This window comes from Hipposideros armiger, unplaced genomic scaffold, assembly GCF_001890085.2.
Source record: "Hipposideros armiger isolate ML-2016 unplaced genomic scaffold, ASM189008v1 scaffold_1161, whole genome shotgun sequence".
Classification (NCBI taxonomy): Eukaryota; Metazoa; Chordata; class Mammalia; order Chiroptera; family Hipposideridae; genus Hipposideros; species Hipposideros armiger.
In genome coordinates this window covers 161,929-177,756 of record NW_017732511.1, presented here as the reverse complement: position 1 = coordinate 177,756, position 15,828 = coordinate 161,929, and the positions used below count along the sequence as shown (strand labels likewise).

Genomic DNA, 15,828 nt, shown 5'->3' with positions numbered 1-15,828 from the left:
GAAGGAAGAACTGGGGGGTGCTCGAGTGTTTATTACCCAGAAGTTGCACTATCAATTACACTCGCTCCCTGCAAGATCCCTCTTTTCCTCAGATTTTTCTGTTGCCTGTCTGTGCTGTTCTTTCCAGAAGACGGGGTAAAAAAAGAAATTCTCTGTCCTGGGGGCAGAATCACACGTATTCTTACTTCCCTGCTGCTTTCCCCTCTGAGCCAAAAGCAGTTCTCATTGAAGGACGACTGTACACCCCATAGCTGGGAAGGGGTCATTTACATTTTCAAGATGTCGTTGGGAAGCTAAAGCAAATAAATACATAAAGTAAAGCAAATAAATTAAAGCAAATCACTTGGTTTTTATTAGCGAGAAATAGCAGTGTTTTCCCTAGGACAGCATCTAACATAGTCCAGCGACTGGAGGACATCCCCCTGGAGAGTTGAGCTTAAAGATGCGGGGAAGAAACCTTTGTCTGCCATTAATACTGCCGTTTTTCTGTCTGTTTCCTTCATTAGCTGCTTTGGCAGAGATTACTGAAATGGTGGCACAGCTTCACGGTACCATGATCAAGATGGAGAATTTCCAGAAGCTACATGAACTCAAGAAAGATTTGATTGGCATCGACAATCTTGTGATTCCAGGAAGGGTAAGCAGCTGTGCTCTCTGATGCATTGGAGGGAAAGCCAGAAAGGCGACATTTAAGTGATTTAAATTTGAACCTTTTGAAGATAGATACTCCAAGTTAAAATATTCTCCTTCTGAAGTGGCTTCCTTTCACCCGGGGGACAAAATTGGGAAAACACCTTGCACTTTACAATGTCACTCAGAACTTTTGTGTTAGGAGATAAAGCTAGCCTTGGACCTGGCATTCTGCTTTGTCTCACTGGCTGATTTGCTCATTTACTTTTTCCATACCATGTTCTGAGAGGATTTGAGATAGCCCTTCATTTTTAATTTACGTAAATGGAAATGGAAAATAAACAAACAATTTTTTAAAGAGTTGGGTAAAATGGTGATAGAAAAGCAGAAGCAAATTTAGTGTGTGAAAGCGTGCTGTGAATTCCCATGGAAGTATGAAAAGTGTTTTTTAAAGATACAATTTTCTGTACGTAATGTAATTTGAATTAGGAATTAAAATAACATTTTAGCCAGAACACAATTCTGAGAGAGATGCACGTTCACGTGCACTGTGAACCTTCACCTTCCCACCGCCCTCCGTGAGATGTAGTTCGTTCCCAATGAAGCAGGGCTTTGCTGCATAAACACGCTTCTTCCAGGCCAGGGTTAAAAAGACAGCGTGACCTGCCTTTTTCAATTCTCTTCCTAAGAATCAAAACTATTAGCCAGTTGGTGCGGCTCATCAGATACCTCTATGGAATCTTTCTCCCATAGCTCTCCCAACTTGAACTATCCATCATCCAGATTCAGAAGGGGATTTGAGCCTCTGATCTGCTGCATAGCTGCCTTAACCTTCAGACAAGTTTCTGGTATACCGGGGCTCTCAGTCTTACTTAACACGTAGCTGCCCTGGAAACTTCAAACCTGTGTGGCTTAGGGAACATGAAGGAACGTCTCTGTGTATTTAGTATGTATCTCCCAGGAAGCCTAATTACAACGCCGGCCAGAAAAGTTGTGCAGAAGGGTTGTCAGGTAGTTATGTGGTGAGTGCCGGGTGGAAATTAAAGCTAGGATTTGCATCAGCTCCGCTGGTAAGCACATTCCTCCAGGCCTCAGCACTGAACAACCACACGTACCCGTCCACGAAGAGTGCTTAGCAAAGCCCTGTGGAATCAACGTAATTTTCTCTTAACTTTGGACGTTATAAAACGTTTAGCATATTATGCTGCATGGCAAACAGACCATTTGTAAGGAATGTATTTTGAGGAAAGGTTTCCATGGTGCTATGAAAAGAGCCTTGGCTTGGAGTAGGTGGCCCTGGGTTCAAATGCTAGCTCCCCCGGAGCTGGGATGTGTCAACCTACGGGAACGTGCCTTCTGTAACAAGGGGATCACATCCTCTGCCTCGTAGATCATGAGGATCAAATGCGATTTAATGTGTAAAACTGACACAATAAATATGAGTTATCTCCCCTTCTCCCACCTCCATGTACTTGAATAGACTAAGTGTACACTTATAATGTTACTGGTTCCATAGCACGGGCTCCATCAGCCTTAACTCAGCCCATGATTTGAGGCAAGTTTCTAATCAGTTTCCTCATCTGAAAAACGAGGCTGGTAATACTGAACGTACAGGCCCATGTATGGAGCTAGTATACGCACCCAGTATGTGTCACATGCTAAATACAGGGAGGTCGTTGTTGTTTATAAAAGTGAGGCCAGAATTGGGGTGCTGGTTACTGACTGCAGATCTGACTGATGTGCACATTCTTTTGTGCATCAGCTGGCTTCACAGCCATTCATTGTTTCAAGTTCAACCCTGAACAACACAGGAAGAGGGGATTAGGCCCTCAAAAGAAGCGAGTTCTAAAATGGCCATTCCACACACCAAGGCCAGCTGATTATCATTAATTAATTTTAAATTATCAAATAGCCTGCCTAGTGGGTGGAAGGAAGGTTCTGACAGATTTGTCTACAGATGGAATTTTTAAAATTAAGGTTTTGAAAGGTGAGCAGATAATTTTAGAGACACCCCCATCACCCCGCAACTACCTGCAGTCTAATCGCTAACATGGCTTTCAGACATAATCCCACTTGCCTCTCTAGGGTCAGTCTGTCATGGTATCATGTCCTGGAAGGCAGGATTTTCCCTGAGGCAAAAAGGCCCCGACACACTTGAGCCAGGCTTCCTAAGAATTATGTGCCGGAGAGAGGGAGTGTTTCCTGGATTGGCCTAGGTTACAGGAACACGTTATTTTTCATTAAACAGAACAGAATGGAAGCAGGGACTAGGGGGATGAGGGTGGGGGGTCATTTGGTTAAAACTCAGAGGCTGCGCATCTTTGAATTTCCCTCTAGAAGAAAGCAGCTTGAGCTGAAGGATATTAGGGACCTTTTCTTTTTTTCCTGCCCCATGGTTTACAAATAAAATAAAATGAAAATAAACATCCTAGGTAAGAGACCCCCAGCCCTCAGACACTGATATCTGAGTCCATAACCCTGCTGCTCCCTGGAACATGGACACTTTTCTTTCTGCAGCAAGTGCCTCCTGCTACTGTGTCTTCTCATTTCCACTCAGAGAAAAGCCAAGATCCCTAAGATTCGATAGAGAATGTGTTCCAACAGCGACCAATGTGCGAGGTGGGAACAGGAGTGACAGCAGCATGTTAGGGTCACCATGCCTCATTCTCTGATATCCGTCAGTGAAGAAAGCAGAGCCCTAGACACCATTATCATATCATATTGTTTATGCCTGATAACATCCATCCTGTGGCCCTGCAAATATTTATGTTACTTTGTTGATCTCCAAAATATGTCAGTGAAATATACGAGCAGACATGGTCTTTGATCCACATTTCCTAAAGGACCAAAGGAAGAGTTGAGTCAGGTCACACAGAAGTCTATAGAATCCAAATGAGCTGGCTGAGTCCCTGTTCTTAGCTCTGTGAGCACAGAAAACCCTCGGGGCAGGCGTTCCAGGAATCTATTGTTATGTAACAAACTACCCCAATACTCAGTGGCTGAAAAAAACCTTTTAGTGTATGTCATGGTTTTGCGAGTCAGGAATCGCGCAGGGCTCAGCCAGGTGATTCTTCAGCCCGGTGGTCTTACAACGTATGTGCAGCTCAGGGCTCCAAGAGCAATTGTTGCCTCTGTGGCAAAGCAGAGGCTACGTGCCATTTTATGACCTAGTCTTAGAGGTGACATAGCATCACTTCTGTACTCTATTGGTCAAATCAGTCACCAGCCCACCCACATCCAAGAGAAGGGGACAGAGACCCCACTTCTAATGGATGTCAAAGAACTTGCAGCTATGTTTTAAAAGCAACCTGGTGGTTGCCAGGTGCTAAGGGGAACGGAAGTGGGGAATGACTGCCTAATGGGTGCAGGGTTTCCTTTTGGGTGATGAAGAGTTTTGGACCTAGATAGTAGTGATAGATGCATACTGTGAATGCACTAAAGGTCACAAATGATAAATTTTGTGTGCATTTTACCACAATTTTTTTAAATGGTAGTTTTTTCGTTTTCTTTTTAAGTGGCCTCCAATGTGTTCATGTCCTCAAGAATTTATAGTTCAGGAGAAAGACTTCCTTAGATACATTTGCTTCTCGCTCTTTTATCCCAGGACATTGTTACTATTGGGTTGCCGGAAAAGTCATGACTTATTTTTCTATGTTTTTCGTTGCAAAAATGTGTCGTGACTTTTCCGACAACCCAATAGTTGTTGAGAACAGAGTCTTACTTCATGGAGAAGACTCCTCTATTCATAGTACTTTTCTATGGCCCCTGCTGCCAGTTTGTGTCTTGTCCCCTTCCTCCCAGTGGGAAGCCTGGAGGGCCTGGGAGTTAAGTGCATAGTCACAGGCCTGGGTGTGAACCGGCCCCACCATGGGCAGCCTTGAACATGTGAGTGGTGTTTTCTTCTCTGTTAGTGGAGCTGATGGCCGTCCCTGCCGTGCAGGTTCCTGGGAAGGTGTGGAGCTTAGAGGCAGCTTGGCCCTCAGTAAATAGTAACTATGATCACTATGATTTTTAGCATGAAAAGGACCGTGGTGTGAGGAAGCCAGAATCTGCGTTGCCGCAGGTTTGCACGCTCCCAGCCAACCCTTGGGGTCTGCTCTCTCTGCAGGAATTCATTCGCCTGGGAAGCCTCAGCAAACTCTCCGGGAAGGGGCTCCAGCAGCGCATGTTCTTCCTGGTAAGTGAGCTGTGCATCATGACTACCATCGGTGATCCGCGGGGTCACAGGAACGGGCCTCGGCAGCCTGAGGGGGACCTAGAAGGCCCAGGGAGCAGCCAGCGCTGCTCACACTGGAGTTGTTGAGATCAACGAGTTCTCATGCAAGATTTTGAAAACATGCTTTCTGCACTTGTTGGTTTCAAATGGATCCCATCTCAGCTGCACTTGTCCTTGCTCCTCTAGTTCAATGACGTCTTGCTGTACACGAGCAGGGGACTGACAGCCTCAAATCAGTTCAAAGTCCACGGGCAGCTCCCGCTCTATGGCATGACCGTGAGTACGCGCCGTGGGCACGATGTCAGGGCCTCGCCCCTGGGGCTGCCTGCAGTTTGTGGGTCAGGCTCATGGGAGCAAGAGCCAGTGACAGTGACATGAGGAAGGAGAAGGAGGGACTTGACAAGGAAGTGGGGCGTCGCAGGTGCTGTGGGAAACCTGGGCCTCGTTAGGGCTCCCCTAGAGGGACTCTGGGACCTGCTCCTCTCCTGCAAGCAGATGTGGCCATGCCTCACTGCCCTGTGCCTGGCCCCAGCGGCCCTGAAAGAAAATCCTCACCATCCACGTGGAGTAATGGAGCCCATTCTAGATCAGGGAGCCACTTGTCCTTCCCCCAAGATGTGCTAGTGGACAGGTCTCCCTATTTTGTGACCCTTGGTTGGCAGATGCAGACAGGAGGCTTGTCAGCGTAGGATTATTTCCCCGGCTTATAACCACACTCTCCACAGTGGTTGGATAAAAGGAAGTTTATGGGCTCTGCCAAAAAATTCAATGCATCTTTACCTTTCTTTCACTTGTCCAACTGTAATTTTTCTAACATGGTTCTCCAAGCCGTAGCCATTTTAGTGAACGTTTGAAAACGCAGTGAATGTCTCGCTCGCTTCTTGGCAGTAATGCTCTGACCACTCGTCCCACAGATAGAGGAAAGTGAAGATGAGTGGGGCGTGCCCCATTGCCTTACCCTGCGGGGCCAGCGGCAGTCCATCATTGTGGCCGCCAGGTAACTCGGGAACCTGACCTCTTCCCTGTTTACCCTTTTACCTGCTGTGGTCTGAAAACCTGATGTCCGTCTCTTCTTCAGTTCCCGGTCCGAGATGGAAAAGTGGGTTGAGGACATACAAATGGCCATTGATTTGGCAGAGAAAAGCAGTGGCCCCACTCCCGAGTTCCTCGCCAGCAGCCCCCCTGACAACAGTAAGTGTGGAGGGGGGCTTTCCCGGCGCCGTGCACAGCCCCAGGGCCTCAGGGGTTACCCACGGAAGCCGGGGCAGCTGTGGTACAGAGGGAACGCATCCTAATGCATTTCAAGTCACCTTACCCAGTGCACCTCATATCCATGGTCCACATTTGTGTTTAAAGCTAAAAAATCAAGGAACTTCCACTTCCTCCATGTATTTAAAAAAAAAAAAAAGTTAAAACTGTGAGGCAGCGGGGAAGTCTTTTCTGGGCCAGCATGCTGCTGGTCATACAGAATGTCGACATCTAAGGACAGGAAATAAGGCCATTCACATGCTGGGCGAGCACTGTAGGGGCCCAGTGCCCAGGTGTGTTAGGGGCTCCCTGGCAGAGGGGCTGGTGGGACGCCCTCGGGGGTGGGGTCCTGAGAAGCAGACGTCTGCTAGTGTGATTTCCTGCTCAGTGGGTGCCTGTGGGTCCCCAGGGCCAGATCGCGGTGAGTGCCAAACATCCAGACCCATTCAGCTCCTGGGAGGGGTTGGGAAAGCGCGCCCCCTTCTGGCGAGCAAAGACCAGAAGTACTGCGTTTTGCCGCCTCATGCAGAGTCCCCTGATGAGGCTGCAGCGGCCGACCAGGAGTCGGAGGATGACCTCAGCGCCTCGCGCACCTCCCTGGAACGCCAGGCCCCTCACCGCGGCAACACCATGGTGCATGTGTGCTGGCACCGCAACACCAGCGTCTCCATGGTGGACTTCAGTGTGGCTGTGGAGGTACCTGCCGAGCGCCCCGAGGGTGGGGGTGTGTGGGGCGGGGGTGGACACGGAGGAGTCTTGTCCTTCTGAGCATGCACGCTCAGCCTCTCAGGTGGGGGAGCTAGCATTGACCTGTGAATGCGAATGCCTGCCTTGGCCTTCATTCATCCCCACGGCCGCCTGTATAGTAATCATTTTCTTCTGGTCTCTGGCCATCTCCACCGTTTTCTTCTCATGGATTTAGCCGTGTGTCTGTGCCAGAAAGGCCTACAAACGGGTCCCCAGTGCAGGTAGATGGAGAGCTTCAGGTTGCCACGCCCTGGAGCAGCCACCCAACCCACCCCACACACCTGAAATCGGGTGCAAGGAGGCTGGAGGGGCAGAAAGCTAGTACCAGCCAGGGCCATGGCACGTGTAGTTCATGCAAGAACCTCTGAGCGTTATCTTTGGTGGTGGCGCCCTCCCCAGATTGTGACTGTGAATCTTCCAGAAGTCTCCAACCCCCATTCCCTAAGCATCCTCCAGTCCAGGTCCATAATCCCTAACCATTCATGAAATTATCAGATGCAAAAAGCTCTAAAGCCACAAAGTTCTCTTCAGCAGACTCTGACCCGAGCTGTTACGAGGCTGTTGATCGTGTTTTGTGTGCACATTCCTGTTTCACCACATAATCATCGCATTTGGTTCTGGGCTGCTGCCCCACGTCCCACTGCCAGGAGTGCCATATAATAGAAGCACATGATTCTCTTCCTAAAAGTTCTGAATTTCGAAAGACACCTGGCCCCAAAAATGTCACGTAAGGGACTGAGAGCCAAGAATAGCGGTTTGCTTTTTGAAACAACAGTATTGGGAATGTGCCAACCATTTCTTGATGGATAGTCTATAGGGATTCTCTGAGATTTTCTGGAAGTGACCTTCACAGTTCCATGAAGCTTATCTTGAGTTTCCCTGCTACACTGTTCTAAAACTCATGCCTGCTTCTAAAAACATCCTCAAGGGGACGCCCCTGAGGCTTGGGGCTCCCTCAGCTGCAGCAAACATGTCCTCTCCTCTGCCCCCTACAGGGACAGTGCCAGGCTCACCATACTCAGTGTTCTCTTTCCCTTCACAGTTTGCAAAGCTTGCCAGAGATTTCTTCTGGCGGACAGGGATCTTTCCAGCATGGAGGGTGCAGGAAGAATCAGTGACTGTCTGGTGGGGAAAACACCTCATCTATCCAGTCTAGCGAAGCTGGTGGAAGTGCAAAGCTGTGAGCAACACCTTGTCTCGCTTTATACCAGCTTTTGTGGTGTAGTTAGTACTGTCAGGTGTAGGAATTTGGTAGGCTTGAAACCTTTTTAATCCCTGGAGGCATGCAGGTCCTTCACGACTGCAGCCGACAGGTAGGTCCTGGGCGGCCCAGCCACACTTCAAGGCCAGCTGTTGGGGTGACAGGCCTGCACAGCTAGTCCTTTTGTCTATATGGCCAGGTGAGTCTAAGAGCCAGGTTAGAAAACTGTGGCCCACAGGCCACATCTGGCCCACCCCTGCTTGTTTGTTTACGTCCCGTGAACCAAGAACAGGGTCTTACATTTTTGAATGATTACTACAAGTATCTTTGATTTTTGCTTCTTGGCCCTAAAAGCCTATTTACTATGTGGCCTTTGGAGGGTTTGCCAAGAATTGTAGAGCATGAAAGCAAGCCCCTGGCCATGTGGTTTTAAGGTGGCAAAAATACAGGTGAAAGCATTGATTTGTCTGTCACTCTGCAAATGCCCCTCCCTTGCCAGATCCCCCCTTCCATATGCCTTCAATCTGGTGTCTTTGGTAGCCTCCCTTGGGTGCCAGACACATCCCTCACCCCCCACTGGCAGGCAAGGCTCCCAGGGCTGCTGGTCCCACTCCATGATGGAGGGGAAGAAGGCAGCTCCTTTCTCCTTGACGTGCATCCTTGTAGTCTTCCTCTCATTTCTCTCACCTGATTCTGTCTCCTGTAGGACTTGTGCAGGTAGAAATGAGTGCCAGGGATGTTTGGGGACAGTGCAAACAGGAGCTGCAAGTTTGCGTGCAAGCCGGTGAGCACTGGGGGTTCACATCAGACCAGAGGAGTCTGACGCTGCCATGGCCAGTGCAGAGCTTTGCCTGCTTAGGGTTCTGAGCTTTTAGGACGACTTAGGAGGAGGTGGAGATCTGGGAGACGTGGGTGTTATTTCCAGTCTGAATACAGGTGAGGACCAGGAGTGTGGGACAGCACTGAGGAGAATCAGGTGGGGACTCTTATTAGCTGTCTGTGGCTGTCTTACCACAAACCAGTTAAAGGATTTTATCTGCTCAGTGCTGAAGGTGAGGGGTCTAAGATCAAGGTGTTAGCAGGGGTGGCTCCTACTGGAGGCCCCAAAGAGAAGGTCTGCCCCATACCTCTCTTGGATTCTGATGATCGCCAGCAATCCTTGGTGTTCCTGGGCCTGTAGACACATGTCCAAGGCCTGCGCCTGTGTTAAAACGACCTCTTCTTACAAAGACAAGTCATCGGGATTAGAACCCTTCTAACTCCAGTATGACTTATCTTGATTATATCCACAAAGACCCAATTTCCAAATAAGGCCACCTTCACAGCTACCAGGAATTTGGACGTGAACGTATCTGTTTTGGGGACGTCCTTCAATCCACAACAGGGACAGAGCAGTTTGGGAGCCAAGAGGGAGAGAAGGGCACTGGGAAAGGTAGCAAGGAAATGAGGCGACAGCTGGTGTGGGTTCAAGGATGATGACCTCTCCCGTTAAAGCAGATGGAGACTGGTCCAGGTTGGAGACAGACCGGAGTCACCCGCATAGACAGAATGGTGCGGCCTCGAGAGCAGTGACAGAGGAGAGTAGAGCTTAGGGGCCAGGTGCCCTGAGTAACAGACTGAAATGTATTGGAGTGAAGCCAAGGGGAGCGCGTTTTGAGAGGGTTGGCACCTTCAGAGGCGCTGGGGTCCTGGGGGCAAGGAAAGGCCAGTGGGTACGATTATTAAAAAGCACCTAGGCTACTAGGATCGCAAGGCCAGGGGGACTGACTCAGCTTATACTCTGGTGAGTTCCAGAAAGGATTTAAGACAGCTGGCAGAATTTAGAGTGCTCTCATGAACCTGTCTAGAACCCGCTGTGCGCACGACACTGGGACTGGCTCTTGTTCCAAAGGTGACAGCAGCTAAGAGAAACATCTTTGGGACGCTGGAGAAATTTGATTCAATATAAACATATGACGTATAAGGAAAACGTGCTGCTCTCTTCACCTCCGCACTGACTTACATGTATCGTGTGTGATGTCACAGCATCACATCCCCAACTCTGGTTCTGCCATCCCCTTCTTGGAAATCAGAGCACCCCATTTTCTTGTGCCTTTCTACCAGTGGATGAGTGGCAACCAGACAGGGTGATAGGTGGTAGTCTGAGTGGGGTTAACGGGACACCCGCTCGGTCCAGCTTAGCCCCAGCCCACATGGATGAGCCGTCTGTGCACGTCCTTCGTTCCCAGTCTCCCCAGCAGACTGTGAGCAGCTTGGGGGCAAGGACATTTTAGAACGCTCCATCTCAACTCCTGGCAGAGACCTTACTTGTAGAGACACTTAGAAATACTTACTGGATTAAATACAAATTATTGGAAAAGTACCAAAGGGATAAAATAAAGTTAGACTCAGGTATATTTTTCTATCTTTTAATTGTGGTAAGTGGTAAAGTTGACCATTTAACCATTTTTAAGCGACTAATTCAGTGACGGTGAGTGCGACCATCACCATCATCCATTGTCCTGTTCTGTTGTCTCCCTGGCAATGAGCTTGTCAGGGATGCAGACAGTGACACTTCGGGGAGTCGGCAAGGCCATGCGTGCCCTGCCCTTGGCGTCCCACCCCAGCTCCTGGGAGCTCAGTGCTGCTCTGTGCCTGCGTCTCCGGGAAACCACAGGGACTACAGGGTTAGAGGCATGCTGGGCGCATCCTGGTTTACATGTGGAACGAACTCTCCCTTTATCTCCTGGGGAGGTCACTTCTCTCCCAAAGTCCAGTGTTCTGCCTGGGCCACTAGATGGCAGCCAGGAGCTGCTGGTGCAGGGATCAGGAGGGCTTACTGCTGAGGGTGTTGGGTCCTTACCTACAGCTGCTGTAACAAAGCACCGCCAAGTGTGCAGCTTCAATAAATCTGTGCCAGCATTCGGGCGGTCACAAGTCCAGATTTCAAGGTGTCAGGAAGGCCAAGCTCCCTCCAAAAGCTGTAGGGGCGGGCCCGTCCTTGCCTCTTCCGGCTTCTGTGGTTTGCTGGCCGGCCTTGGTGTTCTTTGGCTTATGATACATCGTTCCAGTCGGTCTGTCCTCACATGGCGCTCTTCCCTGGTCTGTTTCTGTGTCCCTCCTCTCTACCAAGGACATCAGTCATAGTGGGTTAAGGGCCTCATTTTACCTATGATATCCCTATTTCCAAACAAGGCCACATTCTGAGGTACTGGGGTTAGCACATCTTTTGAGGGTGGGAGGGGTGGGGCGGATTCAACCCATAATAGGCAACAAGAAAAATCAATCCAATCAGGCTCGTTAAGTCTATCTCCCAAGGGTTTCTCCGTCTACCAGCGAGAATCCCCATTAAGTCAGTCGCAGGATCCTGTTCTCAGAACCACGGCCCCACTTGTGGACCCAGGAGGCTCTCACTGGACTGTGAAGACTGAGGGTCCTTTCCACAGGACCAGGCTGCACCCCACTAGTGAGGAGGCCCCCATTTGAGCTCCTTACAGGCCTGCTTGTCTTTCAGAATCAGTTGTCTGGGAACCTGCTAAGGAAATTCAAAAACAGCAACGGGTGGCAGAAGCTGTGGGTGGTGTTCACGAACTTCTGCCTGTTCTTCTACAAGTCGCACCAGGTACGTGCCTCACACAGGGCAGGTGACCTTTGGGACAAGGCATTAAGTGTGTGGGTTGGGGAGAGCCTTACGGACCCCCACGCAGCACCCTCCCTCTGCAGGGACAAAGAATTTTGCCCTTGAGCCATAGCCAGGCATGGAGAGAAGCCAAGTATTAGAAGGGACCTGCAGACCAAGGTCATGTCCATGGGACCCTGAACTCTAAGCGAAGGCTGAGATCCATTTGCGGAAGGACCACTTCCGCCTTGAAAAGGGCCATCTGGCTGCTGGGTGGACAAGGAAGAGGGGACGATTTATTTGATGGCTCGTGTCCTGGCTACACTAGCTGGACCACAGTGCATTGGCCAAGACCAGCTGCCTTAGCTTCCAGAGCTGCTTTGGGGTGAGAGGCTGCAGCCAGGCTCACTGTCTGTGGCGGCCTCTCCAAAGCCACCTTCTGTTGACCGTTTCCAGGACAATCACCCCCTCGCCAGCCTGCCTCTGCTTGGATATTCACTCACCATTCCCTCGGAGTCTGAGGACATCCACAAAGACTACGTGTTCAAGTTACATTTCAAGTCCCACGTGTACTACTTCAGGGCCGAAAGTGAATACACATTTGAAAGGTAAGTGTTTCTCTCTGCACAGGGCACCTGCAGAAAAAGAACACGCCTCTTCTAAACAGTGAGATTTCTCCCAAGCAAGAGCGTGGGTGAGGTTCTCCTACAGCCCACTGTGGGCATTCACTGCTTTCCAGAACGTGCTTTTCCTTCTAACCCTGGCAATTGCTTAGAAGAACTTGGACGTCTGTCTGCCAGAGTCCACTTCTGCTCTCACAGAAGCAGGTGGAACCATGATTCCCTGGAAAACACCTCAGTGCTTAACCTGTATAAGAGAAGTTAATGCTACACACGTTGCACTTTTGAATCTCTAACGCGTTTTTCAGTCTAGGGCCTTCAGTAGTTTAGTCCTAATAGTCCTGATTGGGCTAAGGCCAAAAGGCTAAGTTTCCGGTCAAAGGGTCACATGACGAAGGGAAAGCAGGTCGGGCTTCCCAGTTACCTCATTAGTGAGACCCAGGGGCAGCAGTCTTCAAACGGGAAAAGCCAGGCCCTCACGTTTGACCAGTGGCCGTCTGTCCCTGGGACTCGGGCAGCGCTCCCTGTCCTGGGCTGCAGAGCAGTGGTCGCTGCTGAACCACCACCTTCGAGGGTCCACAGGGGAGCAGTCAGCACCCCCCTTGGGGAGAAGCTTGTCTCCTGACCATGTCTGACAGGGCAGTTAACTCGTTCCCGCACTGCCCACCAGGGTTTCTAATCAATGTGCGATCCCCAGTGAAATTAGTGGGCTGAAACCTCCCAGACAGCAGTCTCTAAGCTGCAGTGAGCCCAGGGATAGCACTTCTTAGATTTGATCCTGGACAGTTCGTCCAAGTTGGGATCTTGACACTGTTGTGGCAAGGATCATTTAGCCTTGCAGTGGTACGATCCTAAAGGCCTGTGATTACGGGGATGTCTAAAGCCAGGAAGCTTGGCACACCCCAGGTTTTCTCAACCTCAGCACTACTGACATTTTAGACCAGATAATTCTTTGTTGAGGGCAGCGGGGTCTGTCCTGTGCATTGCAGGATGTTCAGCGGCCTCCCTGGCCCCTACACACTGGATGCCAGCTGCACCCTCGTAACAACCAAAAGTATCTCCAGACAATGCCCGTGTCCCCAAGGTATCTGAAAACTCCTAGTACAGCACAAATACTCAATGTATGTAGAACATGGAACTCCCACTAAACAGACAGGTCACCTCTACCTGCTCCGAATGGCGTGTGCTGCTGTTATCACCTGGCCAGGGCACAGCCATCAGCACTTCCGGCTCTCCGGGACATAAACACACCCAGGTCAACAGTTCGCTTTTACTGCCTGGGTGCCACGAGTTCGTTTAAGAACCCTTCATCCACTAAATGGCAGGTTATACCCCAGGCAGTACTCACTGCTGCAGTAGAGTCCAAGTAATGGCTGCCCAGCGTCGTGACACAGTTTCTAAGTGGCCCCTGACTGTTGCTTTGCTCTTGTTTTAGGTGGATGGACGTGATCCGAAGTGCCACCAGCTCGGCCTCACGGGCCCACGTTCTGAGTCACAAAGAGTCTCATGTGTATTGATGGCAGGACATACCTGTTGATTGTTTCAGCAGTGGCTGCTTTCCTGGAAGACATTTATTTTCTGTATTAATGAAGCCTAGTAAAATTAACACCTGTCTGGAAAACATGGTTTTACAGCAACTCGTGTCCTGCAGAACCATTCTTAACCTTGTCTTTTCCGCTCTTAACCTCTCATCTGAACGGAACAGTGCCCCCACCTCCGATGCTGGTGGCGTTTTTGTCTGTCAAGTCTCTTGATGGACTGTTTTTAGCTTGTGCCAGTATTAAAATATTGTCATTAATATAGTGCCAAATGACAATTTTCCCTCCACGACTGCACCTTAAAAGCAGTACAAACACATCCATCCGTTCAACCAAAAGACAGGGCAAGCACTCTTCTTTTTATAGGCTGCTGCATTTTAAAAAAAAAAAAGGATTTTCCAGTGTTTGCGATGCACATAGCACAGTCTTAAGCAAATGAGATCATTTTCAGATTTCGTTTTTTTCAATCTTTCTACTTTTATAATAATAGGGTTAGTAGGACTTACTCCTCTGATTCATTAGCAATTTGTACCACACGACGTTCCACTTTGGGGCCTCATGCTCCAATGAAACGCTGGTTACTAGACCAACTTTTTGGCGCAAGTTGACCAAACTGTTTAAGTGATGACTATTTACCAACTGTAGCGGGTTGTTTTCTGTTATGAGAATCAGAAATCCAATGTGATAATCTAGACTATCACTGTACTGTGAGTGGTGTATACAATGGAAGATATTGAGCTGTGGTGTTTTGCTGTCTGTTTCACACGCATGAAAACCTGTATGTCAGTAATCAGGGCCATTTGTGATATGTTACGTTATGGAGAGTTTTCGTGAGCTTTCAGTGGATGCTGAAGCACTATACATCACGGGGCGTGGTCCCCTGGCACCCATTAGCATACCTTCCTATATCCTACTGCAACTGTGGTTTGCAACTGCACATTCAATAGTAGTATATATTGTGCCTGTCTTCAAAAAACATTCTGTTTCTTTTTTATACTCATTCCCCCAGGTATGGGATATCAACAGTATGACATTGCACATCCTTGACAGTCAAACTACACAGGGAACGTGGTTTCTAGTAACTGCTGGGGCCCACAAGTCAAAATCTGTTTGCCTACTCTCTGTGGAGATTGGGTGGCTGCTATTCCCTCGTGTTCGTAAGCCCTTTCGGGTGCAGTCCAGAAGGGGCGGCCAATAATCCAACACAGTTCTCTTCCAGTGCCCTGCGCCACAACTGGGAAAGCCCCTACCTAAGAAACACAGGACTACCCCAACTTTGCAGAGCTGTGACTGACTTGTGTGGGAATGGCAGTGTGCAAATGGACGAGTAGCTTGAGATGTGTTAGTCATTTGCCTTACAAGATGTACCAGATGGTTTTAAATACTAACAAAAGGGAATAAAAATACCTCACGCCACAATCCAGCATACTGAAGTTTTAAGGCAAAACAACCCACCTCGTCTCTTGTCTTTATTTTCCTCTAGGTCCGGTAGGTGCCTCTGCAGGTGAGGGGTGCAGTTGGCTGGTCACTGCAGGGTGGGTGTGAAAGAAAAACAACACTCAACTGCTCTTTAAGACAACCTGTTGTGAAAAGCGTCGTATTTTATAGTCTGCCTGCTTCTTTCAATGTGGCACCAACATGGCACTGGGAAGCAGGACATTTCTAGGAGGCTGACCACCAGTCTCCTAAAAGACAAGGACTGAAACGCACAGGAGGAGGGTGATGCAGAGGGAGGGGTGACTGCCACTTCCTTTGTGAAGGGGGGTCCTGGATACAAGGAGCTCCCCGAGACTTCTCCCACATCCTAGGGGCAAGACCAACACCCCGAAAAGGTGACAATTGAGTGCATTTGACCCCAGTCACAGAGCTACCGAGATGGCAGAGGCAGAAAACTCCCCTCCTGAAGTCACCTAATTCTACAAGGCTCAGGGATGAGGTGGTCTCTTGCTTCAGTATTTATGAATGATTCCAAACCATTTGCTAGACTCTTCCAGTTCAGATCTGTGAGTAGCACCTCTGTGCTCCCCTGT

The 15,828-nt window shown here is 49.3% G+C and overlaps 1 protein-coding gene across 2 annotated transcripts in view; it reads left to right on the top strand.

The window, feature by feature from the left end:
• FARP1 (FERM, ARH/RhoGEF and pleckstrin domain protein 1) overlaps positions 1 to 15,248 on the top strand; it is a 232,871-nt gene extending 217,623 nt beyond the window's left edge. For both annotated transcript variants that reach the window (XM_019632669.1, XM_019632670.1), the window contains exons 18-26: positions 507 to 637; positions 4,739 to 4,807; positions 5,033 to 5,122; positions 5,761 to 5,843; positions 5,925 to 6,037; positions 6,624 to 6,790; positions 11,536 to 11,643; positions 12,097 to 12,248; positions 13,696 to 15,248. In XM_019632669.1, coding sequence (XP_019488214.1) covers positions 507 to 637; positions 4,739 to 4,807; positions 5,033 to 5,122; positions 5,761 to 5,843; positions 5,925 to 6,037; positions 6,624 to 6,790; positions 11,536 to 11,643; positions 12,097 to 12,248; positions 13,696 to 13,777 — 995 coding nt within the window. In that variant the 3' untranslated portion in view covers positions 13,778 to 15,248. The remainder of the gene's footprint in view (positions 1 to 506; positions 638 to 4,738; positions 4,808 to 5,032; positions 5,123 to 5,760; positions 5,844 to 5,924; positions 6,038 to 6,623; positions 6,791 to 11,535; positions 11,644 to 12,096; positions 12,249 to 13,695) is intronic.
• Positions 15,249 to 15,828: the final 580 nt, after the last annotated feature.